General features: G+C 42.5%; 1 protein-coding gene across 5 annotated transcripts in view; it reads left to right on the top strand.

The window, feature by feature from the left end:
• vps13c (vacuolar protein sorting 13 homolog C) overlaps positions 1-17,738 on the top strand; it is a 351,237-nt gene that overhangs the window by 321,197 nt on the left and 12,302 nt on the right. For all 5 annotated transcript variants that reach the window (XM_041181313.1, XM_041181309.1, XM_041181310.1 and 2 more), the window contains 3 exons: positions 6,686-6,731; positions 8,042-8,165; positions 10,587-10,701. In XM_041181313.1, coding sequence (XP_041037247.1) covers positions 6,686-6,731; positions 8,042-8,165; positions 10,587-10,701 — 285 coding nt within the window. The remainder of the gene's footprint in view (positions 1-6,685; positions 6,732-8,041; positions 8,166-10,586; positions 10,702-17,738) is intronic.

Raw genomic sequence — 17,738 nt, forward strand, 5'->3', positions numbered from 1 at the left:
TGTTGTTTGTGACATCTTTTGATGATCTGCTTCTATCACTGCTTGTTTGTCCCTACAACCACACCAACCCCCTCCACTTCTCTCTCTCTCTCTCTCTCCCCACCCCCCCAACAAACACCTTAAACCAGCTTATATTTCAACTGTTTCTTGGACTCACTCAAGTTCTGTCGAAGAGTCATGAGGACTCGAAACGTCAACTCTTTTCTTCTCCGCCGATGCTGCCAGACCTGCTGAGTTTTTCCAGGTAATTCTGTTTTTGTTTTGGATTTCCAGCATACGCAGTTTTTTTGTTTTTATCTCAAATCTCTATTCTGCCCCATTAAGTGAGTGGGCAACTAGGTGGCAGATGGAGTATAATATGGGGAAGTGTGAGGTTACTCATTTTGGTTGTGAGAGCAGAAAAAGTGCAGGCCATCAGGTCAAGGGGAATTATCGACTTTTAAACCCATTAATATCTCCAATACTGTTCCTTTACTAATACTCAGTTCTTCAAGTTCCTCATCCTCACTGAACCCTTGGTTCCCCACTATTTCCAAAATGATTTTTGTGTCCTATTGTGAAGATGATTAATGTCTCTTGTATTTCCTTATTCCCTAGTATAATGTATCCTGTCTCTGTCTCTAGCCTTTACTTTCACTAATCTGTTCCTTTTATATACCTATAGAAAATTTTACACACTCATGTCTCTTGCTAGTTTACTCTCCTGCACTCTATTCTCCTTATCAAATTCTTGATCATCCTTTGCTGAATTCTAAAATTCTTCCAGCCCTCAGGCTCTCTACTGCTTTTGGCAGGATCACAAGCCCCTTCCTTTAATCTAATACTATCTTTAGCTTCCCTTCTTAGCCATGGTTGGACCATTTTCCCATGTGGTTTTTATTCCATAAGGGAATATGCATTTGTTGCAAATTATGGATGCATTCTTTAAACATTTGCCATTTCTTTTCTATTGTCATGTCTTTTAATGTAGCCAGCTCACTCCCCATACCAACATCATTTGCTTTGTTCAGATTTGAGACCCTAGTTTTGGATCACTTTCAAGCTGAAAATAAAATGTTATCCTATTATGAGCACTCATCCCTAGAGACCCTTCACTACAAGGGTATTAAATCATCCTTTCTTGTTTCACAATACTAGGCCTAAACTAATCTGTTCCCCAGTTGATTTCTCACAAAGCTTTGAGCTTATCTTTAAAGCTGAAAAACTTCGGATGCAAAGCAACTACTTCACTGACCTACCTGACAAGATCAACCCAGTTGCAGAGGACACAAAACGATATAGACTGGTTAAGTGAGTGGGCAACTAGGTAGCAGATGGAGTATAATATGGGGAAGTGTGAGGTTACTCATTTTGGTTGAGAGAGCAGAAAAAGGATAATATTTTTTAAAAGGCATGAATAGTGAAAGAAGTTTGAAACCCTTTTCCACAAACGGCAGATTATGTTAGATCATTATTCATTTTAAATCTGAGTCTGATAGATTTCTGCTATCCAAAGGTATTAATGGATATGGGGGAATGGAGTTAAGTCGCAGATCAGCCAAGATTCTACTGAATAGCATAACAGGCTCGAGGGGCTGAATGTTCCTATGTCCCTGCCTGGCGCACATACTTCCTGATATTATAAATGGTCCTCGTTCCTCAAGCACCATTCTGCTTCCTTTCAAAACCACTGTCATCCATTCATTCTTGACCCCTCTGCCCTCACAACTCCTTTACAACCTCCCTTTCTTCTATAAGGTCTTTGTACATGTAGCCATCTTCCAAATTTGTATCAATCTCTCCCAAGGCTCTTTTTTTCCTCAGGTTCCCACTCTTCCCACAGCAATGGATCTTCCCTTACTGAAGTTTCAGATAATATTTTCACTGACTCACATTTGTTATCCCTCTCATCCCTTTTAACCTCTCACCAGCCTTGAACACAGCTCATGACATTCTTTTCCTCAAACACCTCTCCTCCTCTGTCCAGCTCCCTGGGACTTCTCTTGCTTGGTTCCACTCAGTCCGATTGCAGCCAGCATACCTCAAACAACGACCTCTTTATATGAAGAGAAGAAATTTACAAGATGATGGGATGAAGGCAGGGGAGCGGGACTAGATGAGTTGCGCTTGCAGAGAATTGGCACAGACATGATGGACCGAGAGTCATCCTCCTGTTCTGTAACCATTCCATGATCCTTTCACCTCTGCACTCTCATTATCTGCAGTTCCTCAATGATTCATCCTTAGCCTCTGCCTTTTCTTCATCTGTGCAATACTATTGGCAACATCTGCAGACATAGTCAGCTTCCACATGCATCCCTTATCCTCAAACTCTCTGCTACTCTTAATCCAGACTTCTGTACAACCTGCTCCTATCATCTCATCATTTGTCGCCATGCTTCAGCTGCCTTGAATTTTCTTGAATTATATAAAAACCTCCTCTTCCTCTTTCTCCTCCTTGTAGTCCCTCATTAACCCAACTCTTCAACCAAGCTTTTGGCCATTTCCCCCAAATCTTTCTTTCCTGGGCTTGGTATCTGTTGCACCACTGTGAAGTGCCTTGCGTGTGGAAGGTGCCTGAATAAAAAGGGAAGGGAGAGTACGGTATTTAAAGTCATCTCTGAGGCAAAGACATCTTCTCTGTACTGAGCCTCGTCCTTATCATGTGCCTACACCGTCTAAGATATTCGCAAAGTCATTTATTGCCAGACAAACCTGTATGTGCAATTCAGCACTTTGAGATGGGATCACACCTTGTTGATACAGTGGGACCCTAGGTAAGCTTAAATCTGCTTTTCACAGAATAGCTATGACCACCAACCAAGTTTGGAACCTTTAGCCTACAATTGTATGTTTGTTGTTTGGCCTTGAACAAATGAAGTGTAATTTGGCACTTTGGTTCTGTGGCTTCTTTTGAGCTTTCATTCCTCAAATGGTGGTGGACTAGTAAACAGCTCACTGGAGGAGGAAGTTCTACAAATGTCCCCATCCTCACTAATCCTCACTGAGGCCAGCACATCAGTGCAAAAGAGAAAGCTGATGTATTTGCAACCATCTTCAGCCAGAAGTGCTGAGTGGATGACCCATCTTGGCCTTCTCCTGAGGACCCCAGATGCCAGTCTTCAAGCAATTCAATTCATTCCATATGATATCAAGAAATGGGTGAAGCTGCTGGATACAGCAAAAGGCTATATGGGCCCTGACAACCTTCCAGTAATAGTACAGAAGACTTGTGCTCCAGAACGAGCTCCCCACCTAGCTAAGCTATTTCAGTACAGCTACAACACTGGCATCTACTGGCAATGTGGAAAATTGCCCAGGCATGTCCTGTGCACAAAAAGCAGGGCACGACCAATTACCAACGCCTTTCAATCTACTCTCAGTCTCGTGATCGAGATCGCAAAGTGATGGAAGGGGTCGCTGACTGTGAAACGGCGCTTAGATGGCAATAACTTGCTCCCTGGCACTCATTTTGGGTTCTGTCAGGACCACTCAACTCCTGACTCATTACAGCCTTAGTCCAAACATGGGCAAAATTTTAAGGACATCATAAAGTAGAAGAATTTTACAGGCATTTTTAATGAGTTTATAAACCACTCAAATGAGAGGCAATAAAGCATTGCCAGTTTCTCCAGCAGTGTGTGGATGATTTTTTTTTATTCATTCATGGGATATAGGCATTACTGACTAGGCCAGTATTTATTGCCCATCACCAATTGCCCTTGAGAAGCTGGTGGAACTTTTAATTGGAACTATATCGCTGTCCCTTCACTGTTGAGATATATGATGAGAGGACTGCCCTTGACATCAAGGCAGCATTTGATTCAGTGTGACATAGAGGACCCCTAGCAAAACTGGAGTCAATGGGAATCAGGGGGAAAACTCTCCACTGGTTGGAGTCTACCTAGCACAAAGGAAGATGGTTGTGGTTGTTGGAGGTCAATCATCTCAGCTGCAGGATATTGCTGCAGTCATTACTCAGGGCAGTGTCCGAGACCCAAACATCCTCAGCTGCTTCATCATTGACTTCCCCTCCATCATAATGTCAGAAGTGGGGGTGTTCATTGATGCGAATGGTGCTGAACACTGCAAGCGACTCCCCAGTTACTGAAGTCCATGTTTTTTAATTATTGTTTCACAGGATGTGGGCGTTGCTGGCCAGGCCAGCATTTATTGCCCATCCCTAATCGCCCTTGGGAAGGTGGTGGTGAGCCCCCTCTTGAACTGCTGCAGCCGACATAATGTGGGTACGCCTACACTGCTGTTAGGGAGGGGGTTCTAGGATTTTGACCCAGCAACAGTGAAGGGACAGCGATATAGTTCCAATTAAAAGTTCCACCAGCTTCTCAAGGGCAAGTGGTGATGGGCAATAAATACTGGTCTAGTCAGTAATGCCCATATCCCATGAATGAATAAAATAATGATATCATCCACACACTGCTGGAGAAACTGGCAATGCTTTATTGCCTCTCATTTGAGTGGTTTATAAACTCATTAAAAATGCCTGTAAAAATTCTTCTACTTTATGATGTTCTTAAAATTTTTCAGGACCTTTACAAAGATTGAATGTACAACTGTATCCGTGTCTCAAAAATGAAAGTTAAAAATCAGAATCTAGGGTTGTATTACCTTGCCTCTTGCCCCAATGTCGCACAGAGTTGAAATATGTGATCACTTGCTTTTCGTAATGTTTTGCCAACTCACTGGCAATTTGGTAGGATGTTTATCAGTGACACTATCTCCTACCTCCACCTCGTGGAGATGTTGCAAACTGCACGACATTCAGAAAATTCAGGAGAAGCAAGAAAACTTGTCTCTATACAGAGAAAGAAACATTGCTAAATAATACCGCTGGGACAGAAATTAACAGACTCTGGGTGGCTTTATAAATTAATTTTAGTTAAACGTGTTTCTTTATTCTTGTTACACTGTATGTGCCATAGCACTGAAACAGAGCTCAGTACCAACAATTCCATTCTATAAGAAGTAATGTGGACTTGTGCCCTTTATAAAGATGTTTTTAACATTGCTGTATCACCCTAAATGATCTCCCCTGCTCCCTGCCATATGAAAAGTGGGTCACATCTTGGTGCTATTTTTTTGATGTTTGGAAAATACTACCTCATAATCTGTTCTAACACCGTCAGGCTCTATCCTTTGCTCATGATTAGCTCTAGTTCAAGGTGTTTGAGGAAATCTCCCTGAATGCAGTTGGGCCTTTAGCAGTACAAATGATCTTAGCACGTAGGGCACATTGCATCTAAATACAATGCGGTGACCTGTAACACACATTTAAATCTGACCTATTATCATACTTCAAAATACACAGAAGCTGCGCCGGTCCATGTTGGTGTTTCACCTCCACACAAGTACATAGTCCCAATCACACTTACATGTCCTGCCCCAATATGCTGTCACCTATTCAATATAACCCTGAATGTTGACATTGGGCAGGATTTTCCCCACCCGCCTCCGCCGGGATCTTCCTGTGCCGCCTCAAGTCGATGGACTTCCAGCTGGGGCACAGCCTAGCCTGCAGCCGGCGGGCCAGAAAATCCCGGCCATTGTTTCTGCCTGACACACTCATCTTTTGATTCAAGTCCACAGCCTCTCAACTCTGCACAGAAAAGTTTCTTTTGCTCTTTGTTCAAAATCTCACATGTTTGATCTTGTATCTAGAGCCACTCATTCCAGACCCTCAACCACCAGAAATAGTCTGCTTCAATCCAAAACAAAAGCAAAATACTGTGAATGCTAGAAATATTCAGCAGGCCAGTCGAAATCTGTGGAGAGAGAAAGCATTAATATTTAAGGTCATTGACCTTTCATCAGAATAGTCCATCCTGCCCCATCCCTTTTATAATTTTGAACATTTCCACCGTATCGTTCCCATAACCTGCATTGTTTGAATGTAAAGCATCCATATTTTAAGCCAAAATAAAATGAAGTATAGTATAAAAATGGATAAATCTTCATGCCAAGATCTGTGGTCTAGAGGAGCTTCCAAATTCAGACTAATGTGAATCCTACCTGATGCCACAAGTAAAACAATTAGCTAACTTTGGCAGTGTGTTTTCCTGAAGCCAGGTGGCTTTCTTTAGGATCTGAATTTAGAACAGATATAGTTTCAAAATTTTGTGTTTGACATTGTAATTTCAAATACAACTTTTTTACTTCTCACTTCCATTAGTTCCCTTGTGCCAATCTCCAGCCACCCTAAAGGTACAACAAGCAACATCAGTTTCTGTTGTACTGTATGATGAGGGTGCTAATTTCACTTTAATGCTTTTCCCAGGTTGCTTTCTACCCATGTCTTGTGAACTCGTGACTTGCTTCCAAGACCCCTGCTCGTGTTGTTCTGGACCAACAACAGGTCATGGGGAAAAACAGCCTTATGATGGAGTCCCTGAGCTGTGATTGTCACCTCCCCACAGTGGGAAGCAGTATGCTGGATTATTAACACAGTGGCACACCCAACTCTGCCAGAATGCTTAATACAAGCACACAGCTGCCAGAGAAATCTTCAAATCAAAATTATTTGTAACTTTTGTCGTGGAGCCTTGTTTTCAGGATGCTTAGAAAAACTGTTCTTATTTATAAGGAAGTAATGACCCTGTTTTATTATGTTCCAGCATAATAATTTCAGTTCAATAATATATTCTATAATGTAAAAACATTTACAAGTATTCTTCTTGTATCGTTTCAGGGTGTGGTTGGAGGATTTACAGGAATAGTCACAAAGCCAGTTGAAGGTACGTTGTCTAAACTTTGTCGCATGGTATGTAAATGGAAATGTCTTAGAACAATATTTTAATGGACAGACAATTGAATACCATTGTATACGAGCTTTTCTTTTATATAATGTATTCAACTGTATGACCGCAGCTATTTTGCTGTTCCCAGCTATTCTGGACATATCTTGGAAGCTCTCTAGTGCATTAGCCCTGCCTTATTTTAGCTTTCCATCCTTTTGACTTAATGGTTGAAGAAATATATTTCAGTATTTCAACCTGTGCAAAAAGGAATAATGTGGAAACTCAGTCACTGAGTAATGTTTAAAGCAGAGATTGACAGATTTCTCAATACTGTTGACAAAGGGATATGGGGTAGTGTGAGGGATAAAGCATTGCAGTGGATGATCAACTATGATTGCATTGAATGGTGGAGCAGGCTCGAGGGGCTGAATTGCCTACTCCTATGATTTAAAAGAAAAATCACTGTTTTAAAACTTAAACGTTTTTCAAATCTTTGCAGTGCAGATCACCAAAAATATCAAAGACCCAAAAGGTGACAGTCGAATTCTGATTTGATTACAGAGAATTATTAGTGTTTTGGGCATTACATTCTGCAACTCCATTACTCTATAATTCGGGCTACTGGTTTGTTGGTGATTGAATGTGTCAAATTCTTTGTGATTCATGGGGTTGTGGAATTTTATCAGCCTTTTAAGGATTGCATTTCATTGCATTTTTTGACAAAATCCACAAACGTTTGTAGCTTGAAGGTTTAAAGCAGCATCCTTGATCTGGAGGGCAGGCAAGGGACTGGTGCATAAGTCTCTGTCTCAGACTGGTCACTAAAAAGTATGCGTGAATGGTCCAAATACTGGATGATTCTCTTGTTAAAATTTCTTTCCTGGTTGGGAAGAATCTGGACTGTACTTGGCGCTGTCCTTAATTATAATATTTTTATATCATGCCTTTATATCCAATTCTTTTTAATTCTTTGGTGCATTTTAAGTTGTGCTGTATGTTCATGTGAGAAAATGTGAGTGAAAAATCAATGCTGGTAAATGAATGAGAAACCCAAAACTGAAATTTGTGACTGATTACTAATAAGGCTGAGGATGAAGCATATTGTAAATCTATAATATAAGGTTAGCCAGGTGCACGGATTATCGGGGTTTTCTAACATTTGTTTTGTGTTAACCTGGAGAATTGCTGGTGCTTATGAAGGAGTAATGTCTAATTTCACTAAGCAGCTGCTGGCAGCATCTGTTCTGAATATGTTCCACGAATTCAATTACCATTTCCAAGTAATGATGTACCATTTCCTGCAACAGGTGCTAAAAAGGAAGGTGCGGCTGGTTTCTTTAAAGGAGTTGGCAAAGGTCTGGTTGGCGTTGTTGCCCGACCAACAGGTGGGATCGTTGACATGGCGAGCAGCACTTTGCAAGGAATTAGAAAGTAAGATTTGATTACAGAGAACTGTTAGTGTTTTGGGCATTACATTCTGCCCAAATAGAATTCTGAAGCAATAGAATTCATCTGACCTCCTACCAGTGGCTCTGTACTTTTGAGAAGACCCAGATTTGTAAATTCTGCTTTTACTGATATTTACTGAAGAGCCAGCAGGAATCTTATTTAGTATTTTAAATTGTATTTTAATGGAAACTGGATTTCTTGTAAAACTGGCATTCAAAAAAATATTTATATAACATTATTAAATTTCACCCAAATGCATTCATGGGGGGCGTAACATTAATTAAAATGACCAAAGTCTTAAATTTTGATAAATAATTTGCACCCCGTAAAATACACAAACCTACTTGATGATTTGTGTCCCAGACTACTGAAGGAGGCAAGGGAGGAGATCGCAGGGGCTCTGACCCAAATTTTTAATTCCTCTCTGGCCAGGGGGGAGGTGCCAGAGGACTGGAGAACAGCTAATGTGGTTCTATGATTTAAGAAGGGTTGTAGAGATAAGCCAGGGAACTACAGGCCAGTGAGTCTCACGTCAGTGGTAGGGAAACGATTGGAGAAAATTCTGAAGGAGAGAATCTATCTCCACTTGGAGAGGCAAGGTTTGATCAGCGATAGTCAGCATGGCTTTGTCAGAGGGAGGTCATGCCTAACAAATTTGATTGATTTTTTTGAGGAGGTGACCAGGTGTGTAGATGAGGGTAGTGCAGTTGATGTAATTTATATGGATTTCAGCAAAGCCTTTGACAAGGTCTCACATGGGAGACTTATAAAGAAGACAAATGCACATGGGATACAGGGTCATTTGATAAGGTGGATTCAAAATTGGCTTAGTTGTCGGAGACAGAGGGTGATGACAGAAGGATGCTTTAGTGACTGGAAGCCAGTGTCCAGTGGCGTACCACAGGGATCTGTGCTGGGTCCCCTATTATTTGTCATTTATATAAACAACATATGGGGGTAGGATTAGTGAATTTGCAGATGACACAAAGATTGGCTGGGTGGTTAACAGTGAGGTTGAGTGTCTTAGGCTACAGGGATGGTCAAATGAGCAAATAAGTGGCAGATGGAATTTAAGCCTGAAAAGTGTGAGGTGATACACTTTGGAAGAAGTAATTTGACAAGGAAGTATTCAATGAACGGCATGACACTAGGAAGTTCTGAGGAACAAAGGGACCTTGGCGTGCATGTCCATAGATCTCTGAAGGCGGAGGGGCATGTTAGTGGGGTGGTGAAAAAAGCATATGGGACACTTGCCTTTATCAATCGAGGCATAGATTACAAAAGTAGGGAAGTCATGTTGGATTTGTATAGAACCTTGGTGAGGGCACAGCTGGAGTACTGTGTGCAGTTCTGATCGCCGCATTATAGGAAGGATATGATTGCACTGGAAGGGGTGTAGAGGAGATTCACCAGGATGTTGCCTGGGATGAAACATTTTAAGTTATGAAGAGAGGTTGGATAGACTTGAGTTGTTTTTGTTGGAGCAGAGAAGACTGAGGGGCGACCTGATCAAGTGTACAAGATTATGAGGGGCATGGACAGGGTGGATAGGGAGCAGCTGTTCCCCTTAGTTAAAGGGTCAGTCACAAGGGGACATAAATTCAAGGTGAGGGGCAGGAGGTTTAGGGGGGATGTGAGGAAAAACCTTTCTACCCAGAGGGTGGTGAGGGTCTGGAATGCGCTGCCAGGGAGGTTGGTGGAGGCAGGTTGCCTCGCATCCTTTAAAAAGTACCTGGATGAGCACTTGGCACGTCATAACATTCAAGGCTAAGGGCCAAGTGCAGGTTAATGGGATTAGGTAGGTAGGTCAGGTGTTTCTCAAAAGTTGGTGCAGACTCGATGGGCCAAAGGGCCTCTTCTGCACTGTGTGATTCTGTGATACTTGCCTTACATTTTACTTGTTTTTACCTTGGGATGAGTGTTGTGCCAAGTCCAGCATTTTTCAACCATTGCTAATTACCCATGATAAGGTGGTGATGAACTGCCATCTTGAAGGTGCTATTAGCGAGAGAAGTTCCAGAAAATTTGATCCAGCGATGTCAAAGGAATGGCGATATATTTCCAAGTCAGGATGCTATTTCGCTTGGTGGGAAAATCAGGTGGTGGTGTTCCTATGCACCTGATGCTCTTGTCCTTCTAAGCATTAGAGATTATGCGTTTGGAAAGTGCAGTTGAAGAAGCTTCAGTGAGTTGCTGCAGTGCCTCTTGTAGATGGTATCCATAGCTCCCACACTGCCAGCAGTGGAGTAAGTGAAAGAATATTTAAAGTTGTAGATGACATGCCAAAAAATTGGGCTTTTAATGGACTTATTCCATTGATGAAGTCAGGGGTTCAAAAAAATAATCATTAACTCTATAAGCAAAAAGTTACCAGTCATTTATTGCAATACCTGATTCTTCTAGGGTAGCAGAATCAACTGAAGATGTAAATAAACTCCGCCCACCGCGGTGTATCCGTGAAGATGGGATCATCAGGCCTTATGATCGCACTGAATCCGAGGGTTGCCACTTGTTTGAGGTAAAATCTGTTGCTATTGTTTGGAAACCGGAAAATAGGTGAAACAGTAATCTTAATCCTGTATTGGTCTCCTACAAGATTAAGAAAGTTATGATGCTTCAAATCAAAGAGCTTTGGTTTCGCAAGTTGTGGCTTTGGCAATGCAGGAAGTAAACCAACTACTATTTCATACACACTGAAGTTAGCTGGAATGTTACTCTCAGGATTATGAAGGATACTTAAACTCTGGTAGTTGGTCACTTGCTCCATTTCCCAAGCGAAGCCCTATTGCCACTCGCTGAGCTGTGTTTGTTGTGCCTCCACTCGCTGAGCTGTGTTTGCTACCTCCCCGCTCGCTGAGCTGTGTTTGTTGTGCCTCCACTCGCTGAGCTGTGTTTGCTACCTCCCCGCTCGCTGAGCTGTGTTTGCTACCTCCCTGCTCGCTGAGCTGTGTTTGTTGTGTCTCCACTCGCTGAGCTGTGTTTGTTGTGTCTTCACTCGCTGAGCTGTGTTTGTTGCCTCTCCACTCGCTGAGCTGTGTTTGTTGTGTCTCCACTCGCTGAGCTGTGTTTGTTGCCTTTCCACTCGCTGAGCTCTGTTTGTTGCCTCTCCACTCGCTGAGCTGTGTTTGTTGCCTCTCCACTCGCTGAGCTGTGTTTGTTGCCTCTCCACTCGCTGAGCTGTGTTTGTTGCCTCTCTACTCGCTGAGCTGTGTTTGTTGCCTCTCCACTCGCTGAGCTGTGTTTGTTGCCTCTCCACTCGCTGAGCTGTGTTTGTTGCCTCTCCACTCGCTGAGCTGTGTTTGTTGCGTCCCCACTCGCTGAGCTGTGTTTGTTGCGTCTCCACTCGCTGAGCTGTGTTTGTTGCGTCCCCACTCGCTGAGCTGTGTTTGTTGTGTCTCCACTCGCTGAGCTGTGTTTGTTGTGTCTCCACGCGCTGAGCTGTGTTTGTTGCGTCTCCACGCGCTGAGCTGTGTTTGTTGCGTCCCCACTCGCTGAGCTGTGTTTGTTGCCTCTCCACTCGCTGAGCTGTGTTTGTTGCGTCCCCACTCGCTGAGCTGTGTTTGTTGTGTCTCCACTCGCTGAGCTGTGTTTGTTGTGTCTCCACTCGCTGAGCTGTGTTTGCTACCTCCCCGCTCGCTGAGCTGTGTTTGTTGCCTCTCCACTCGCTGAGCTGTGTTTGTTGTGTCTCCACTCGCTGAGCTGTGTTTGCTACCTCCCCGCTCGCTGAGCTGTGTTTGTTGTGTCTCCACTCGCTGAGCTGTGTTTGTTGTGTCTCCACTCGCTGAGCTGTGTTTGTTGTGTCTCCACTCGCTGAGCTGTGTTTGTTGTGCCTCCACTCGCTGAGCTGTGTTTGCTACCTCCCCGCTCGCTGAGCTGTGTTTGTTGTGTCTCCACTCGCTGAGCTGTGTTTGTTGTGCCTCCACTCGCTGAGCTGTGTTTGTTGCCTCTCCACTCGCTGAGCTGTGTTTGCTACCTCCCCGCTCGCTGAGCTGTGTTTGTTGCCTCTCCACTCGCTGAGTTGTGTTTGTTGCGTCCCCACTCGCTGAGCTGTGTTTGTTGTGTCTCCACTCGCTGAGCTGTGTTTGTTGTGTCTCCACTCGCTGAGCTGTGTTTGCTACCTCCCCGCTCGCTGAGCTGTGTTTGTTGTGTCTCCACTCGCTGAGCTGTGTTTGTTGTGCCTCCACTCGCTGAGCTGTATTTGCCGCATCCCCGCTGGCTGAGTTGAGTTTCGCTCTTTGGGTTATATTTCACAATGCTGTAGCTTATTTTTCATGACTTGGTGCGTGAACACTTTTTTTTAATGTGCAATTTTCTTCCCCGTCATGTCCAAAGTCCTTCTCGTAGCTGTTGTGGTACACAAATCATGGCAGTGCTATCCATCATACATCACTTCACTGCTCGTACTGAATCCGTCAATATTGATTGCGGTCCCTAAAAGTTCAATTCAGCCATGAGAATTAGTGGAACTTTTGGGCCTCTTATTGGTGTACTTATTGCTGGTTAATCTACAGTACAACAAAACCACAATGAAAACCTTAAACTTTTTAGAAAATCTTAGTTGCTTTCGAGTGTTTTGACTTTGCTTGAGTGTGAGCTAGTTAGGTTCCCTGCTTGTATATCTCTCTGAATCCAGACAGGTGGCATAAACTTGGCTTTGCTGAATTTAGATAGTTGAGTGGCGTTCCGTCTTTAAAATAATGGTGGGATCAGTCAAGGTAAATGCAGATGATCATCGATCCCGGGTGGAGGAATGTATGTGGAGTTCTCTTCCCCCAAAAGAATCTTTGGGATCTGGGAGGGGTTGGGGGGGTCAGCGGGGGCGGGGGCAATTTAAATTTTGAAGACAATGTTGGAATTTTTTTACTATGTAACTCTATACATGGATATAGAGGAAAGGTGGGTAAACTGAATTGAAGTACATTTCAACTATGACCTGACTGAATGATGGAACAGGCTTGAGAGGCTGAATGGCTTACTGCTTTGTGAATGTGTTCTGTTTGCTTCGATTCCTGCAGTGCATTAGATGGACATGTTCAGTATTGAGTCTAGTGTCACATAAGGACGCACCCCACCTTATCTCTTGTACCATCTCCATTTATCTGTATTGAGCTTTGCCTGCCATAGTTCTGCTGTTCTGTTCACTCGTAGAAACTGCTTATCTCCTTTAGTAATTCCTCAGCTGCTTTAGTAAAGTTGACTCACACCATCCGCCGCTCTCCCAATTTGACGTTATCTGCAAATTTAACCAGCTTAGATTGTGTTTCTGAATCCAGTTCATTTATATAAACCGGAAACCGTCAGGACCTGCTACCGATCTTTGAGCCACTTCACTCCACAAATCCCCCAGCTCTACCTCACTCCCTCAACTAGTACGACTGCTTTCCCTCTGCCAGCTCCTTGCACACCTTCAGGCTTTACTAAAGATGTCCACTATCCTAAGCCTGCAGCCAGCTGTTCATGTGGAGTTTTATGGAAGGCTACATTCGGTATGTTGTATTACAGAGTTCCAATTTTGATTTGTGATGCTCTATCCTTAACGAAATTCAAACAGAATCTGCCTTTTATGAAACCATGTTACTTACAAGGATATTTTAATACGTGATCCTCTTGTTTCTTTTTAACAATCTATTTCATTATTTTGACAGTTACTGATGTAAGATTGAAGAGCCTGTATTTTGTAATCCCTTGTCACCTTTCTGAACCCCAACACCTGATTAATATCTTTGAAACTCCGTGGGACCTCTCCTGTATTTATTAGCTCCATCATAGTGGCTTCAAGGTCTTTATAGACATTTTCCCCTTCATCACTCTTTGCACACTATATAACCAGGGACTTTATTGGTATAGAGCCCTTTTAAGACTGTCTGAGATGTCATTGCAAGTGGTATCCAAGTCATTCAGTTTTGGAATCTCCAATGTTGGTTATCATCTCTCATGGATGCTCTCAGAAAGTGATCTTGGATAGAGATAGAGGCAAAGTAGAATTGGAAAGTTATCGAACGTTTAAGATCGCACTCACCAACAAAATGGAAACATTTAGATGATCTGATTGTCCAAGTTGTGTCTGGACTTCTCAGTGACGAAGGGAGTGCATCATGAGCAGTAATTGCAGTCTACAGCAGAAATGGCAGGAAATGATCTAGCACATCTGGAGGCTGGTGGGATGGGAGATTGCAATTTCCAAATTATCCTGTGCCTTGTTCACTAATGACATGATCCCACTCTTAACCACATCTTAGGAACATAGGAGCAGGAGTAGGCCATTTGGCTCCTTGAGCCTGCTCCACAACCTGGTCTTCTCTTCTGTTGTCTCATCTTTAGAGGGACCATCCCATCCTCTGTCCACTCTTGTTCACCCTTCTATCACGCAGGTCCCTAACTTCTTTTTGCCTTGCACATTCCTGTGCAATAGAACCAGGTATTAAATCTGCATTTGCTTCTTCTCACCATTGTTACAAGCTCCAAACAGCAGTTTGGTGTGAGAAATATTACACATCTACTGTACGTGTACTGTCTGTTGCTACTCACTGTAGTCTGCGCCCCAAAAACTAAATCGGTCCTCTTTTTCCTGAATATTGTAAACCTTTTGTGATTTTTCCAACAACTTTTTATTGCAAGTTTTCATTTTTCTTTCCTCACATCGCAAAACTGTTAAATGAAAAAGCATTTATTCTTCAGTCTTTTAACACGGCAAGGTTCTTACTTCTCTCTTTCTCTTTTTTAAACATGCAGCAAGATATGGAATGAGAGCTTTTAAATCGGTTTGCTTATATCAACTTTACACTGTATGCTTTTTCTTAACCCACTCATTTAATGTCGCAGCATCAAATGTAAATATATTTAAATTTGTAATATATAAATTTCTTATCTCTATATACAAGTCACAGTAAATAACGGGTATGTATGTCATGATGAACAGGTTGTATTTTGAACTGGTTTGTACTTTGATTAAACTTGTATGTATCACGTAGGCTCACCAATAAACTTTGCTTCTGTGAACATGACGGATCTATACCATGAAACACCTGTAGCCTTGTTCTTGTACCTTTTTAGCTGTTTTTATTTCTATATTTATTCTGGTTATTCATATTATAGCGGCAAAAAATATAAGTGAATACCTTGATTTAAAGTAAAAATAAATTGGATTTGAAGTTTGACTTTGTGCTTCCTGAACGTAATGTTATAATTTGCTTTCTGATGTGTTTCATTTGTTGAATTGTGAAATATTTGTTTTAATAGCCTGATTCTTCAATGTGCCTGATCAACAAATGTTTACGTGGTAGTTAAAATGTTTTAAAATGTCAAAATTATAAATGATTAATCCTTACGTCTCCTATCCATTTTTTCAAAATTTAGCACTAGCTTGGAAAGGATAATCACTCATCAATTTGTTGATGTGGAGATGTGTATATTTGAGCAGGTAGAATAGAAGTACCTGTATTTTTCCAAATATATGTTCTGGCTATAACCAAAAACAGTTTTAACTCTGCCATTGAAATGTGCATTTCTTTTCACATTTTGATGTACTGGTTATAATTCACTTCTTTTCAAAATCTGATTATTAAAAATGCAATGAACAGAACCTGCAGGTATATTTTTGGAGAAAAGAGAGGTAATTGGATTATACTCTTCATTTTGAAGTTCCACCACATTGAGATCAAAATTCCTGTTACAAGTATGAATGTGAAGATGAAAACCTTCGGCACGCATCAACAGGGAAGCACTCAAGTTGCATGAGTGCACAGGCTTTCCTCGTTTCTTATAACCTTCATTTTTTTAAAACCTAGCTTTCAGTTTTGAAGGTAGTCCAGTGACAAGTAAGAAGGGGCTTTGATAGAATGCTCTTGAGTTTTTTGTGTGAGGCATGTGATTTTTTTTCCCCTCTGTTACAAGTTCATTTCTTGTTGGGTATACCAAGGGTTAAGCAGAGAGCGTCAACATGTTAACTTCACTAATCACCAGGCAGAGTGCAAACCTTTTAGGTTGCTTGTGTCCCTGGAGCTTATCTAATTTTTAAAAAATTCATTCATGGGATGTGGGCGTCGCTGGCTAGGCCAGCATTTATTGCCCATCACTAATTGCCCTTGAGAAGGTGGTCGTGAGCTGACTTCTTGAACCGCTGCAGTCCATGAGGTGTAGGTACACCAACAGTGCTGTTAGGGAGGGAGTTCCAGGAATTTGATGCATTGACAGTGAAGGAACTGTTAGGATGGTGAGTGGCTTGGAGGGGAACTTCCAGGTGATGGTGTTCCCATGTGTCTGTTGCACTTATCCTTCTAGATGGTAGAAGTCGTACGTTTGGAAGGTGTTGGCAAAGGAGACTTGGTGAATTCCTGCAGTGCATCTTGTAGATGGTACACATTGCTGCTACTGTGCATCGGTGGTTGAGAGAGTGAATGTTTGTGGATGGGGTGCCAATCAAGCGGCTGCTTTGTCCTGGATGGTGTCAAGCTTCTTGAGTATTGTTGCAGCTTTACTCATCCAGACAAGCGGAGAGCATTCCATCACACTCCTGACTTGTGCCTTGTAGATGGTGGACAGGCTTTAGGGTATCAGGAGGTGAGTTACTTGCCACAGGATTCCTAGCCTCTGACCTGTTCTTGTATCCACAGCACTTATATGGCTAGTCTAGTTCATGTTTCTGGTCAATAGTAACCCCCAAGATGTTGATAGTGGGGAATTGAGTGACGGTAATACCATTGAATGTCAAGGGGTGATGGTTAGATTGTCTCTTGGTGGAGATGGCCATTGCCTGGCACTTGTGTGATGCAAATGTTACTTGCCACTTGTCAGCCCAAGCCTGGATATTGTCAAGTCTGGCTGGATTTGAACATGGACTGCTTCAGTATCTGAGGAGTCATGAATGGTGCTGAACATTGTGCAATCATCAGTGAACATCCCCACTTCTGACCTTGCGATGGAAGGAAGGTCTTCGATGAAGCAGCTGAAGATGGTTGGGCCCAGGACACTACCCTGAGGAACTCCTGCAGTGATGTCCTGGAACTGAGATGATTGACCTCCAACTACCACAACCATCTTCCTTTGTGCTAGGTATGACTCCAACCAGCGGAGAGTTTTCCCCCTGATTCCCATTGACTCCAGTTTTGCTTGGACTCCTTGATGCCGCACTCAGTCAAATGCTGCCTTGATGTCAAGGGCAGTCACTCTCACCTCACCATGAAACTATTTATCTCCATAAACATAAAGTGAGATTCTTCTTACTTTAACTTTTTACATCACATTTTACAAGCGTTTTATTAACAATGATCATGATTGTTCTTGTTATTGTTCCATAAGGTCCGAATCCCAGTGAATGAGTGGAAATTCATGTTCATCCTGTCTGGTTTTGGCAACATAGCTCATCTGACCTAGACTTGCACTGCTGTGTGTCTGTTATACTGGCTACACACAATGTTGCTGCTGCATCTTGACTAAAACGCATTGTTTTTGGTGCGTATTTGTTGTGTGAGTGTACAGTGATGAGCTTTGGAAAAGTCGGCGCATCCAGTATATGTAAACAGCAATGCTCGTGCAGCCACGTTCACTGAGATTTCT

The sequence above is a fragment of the Carcharodon carcharias genome (genome assembly GCF_017639515.1).
Source record: "Carcharodon carcharias isolate sCarCar2 chromosome 32 unlocalized genomic scaffold, sCarCar2.pri SUPER_32_unloc_1, whole genome shotgun sequence".
NCBI lineage: Eukaryota > Metazoa > Chordata > Chondrichthyes > Lamniformes > Lamnidae > Carcharodon > Carcharodon carcharias.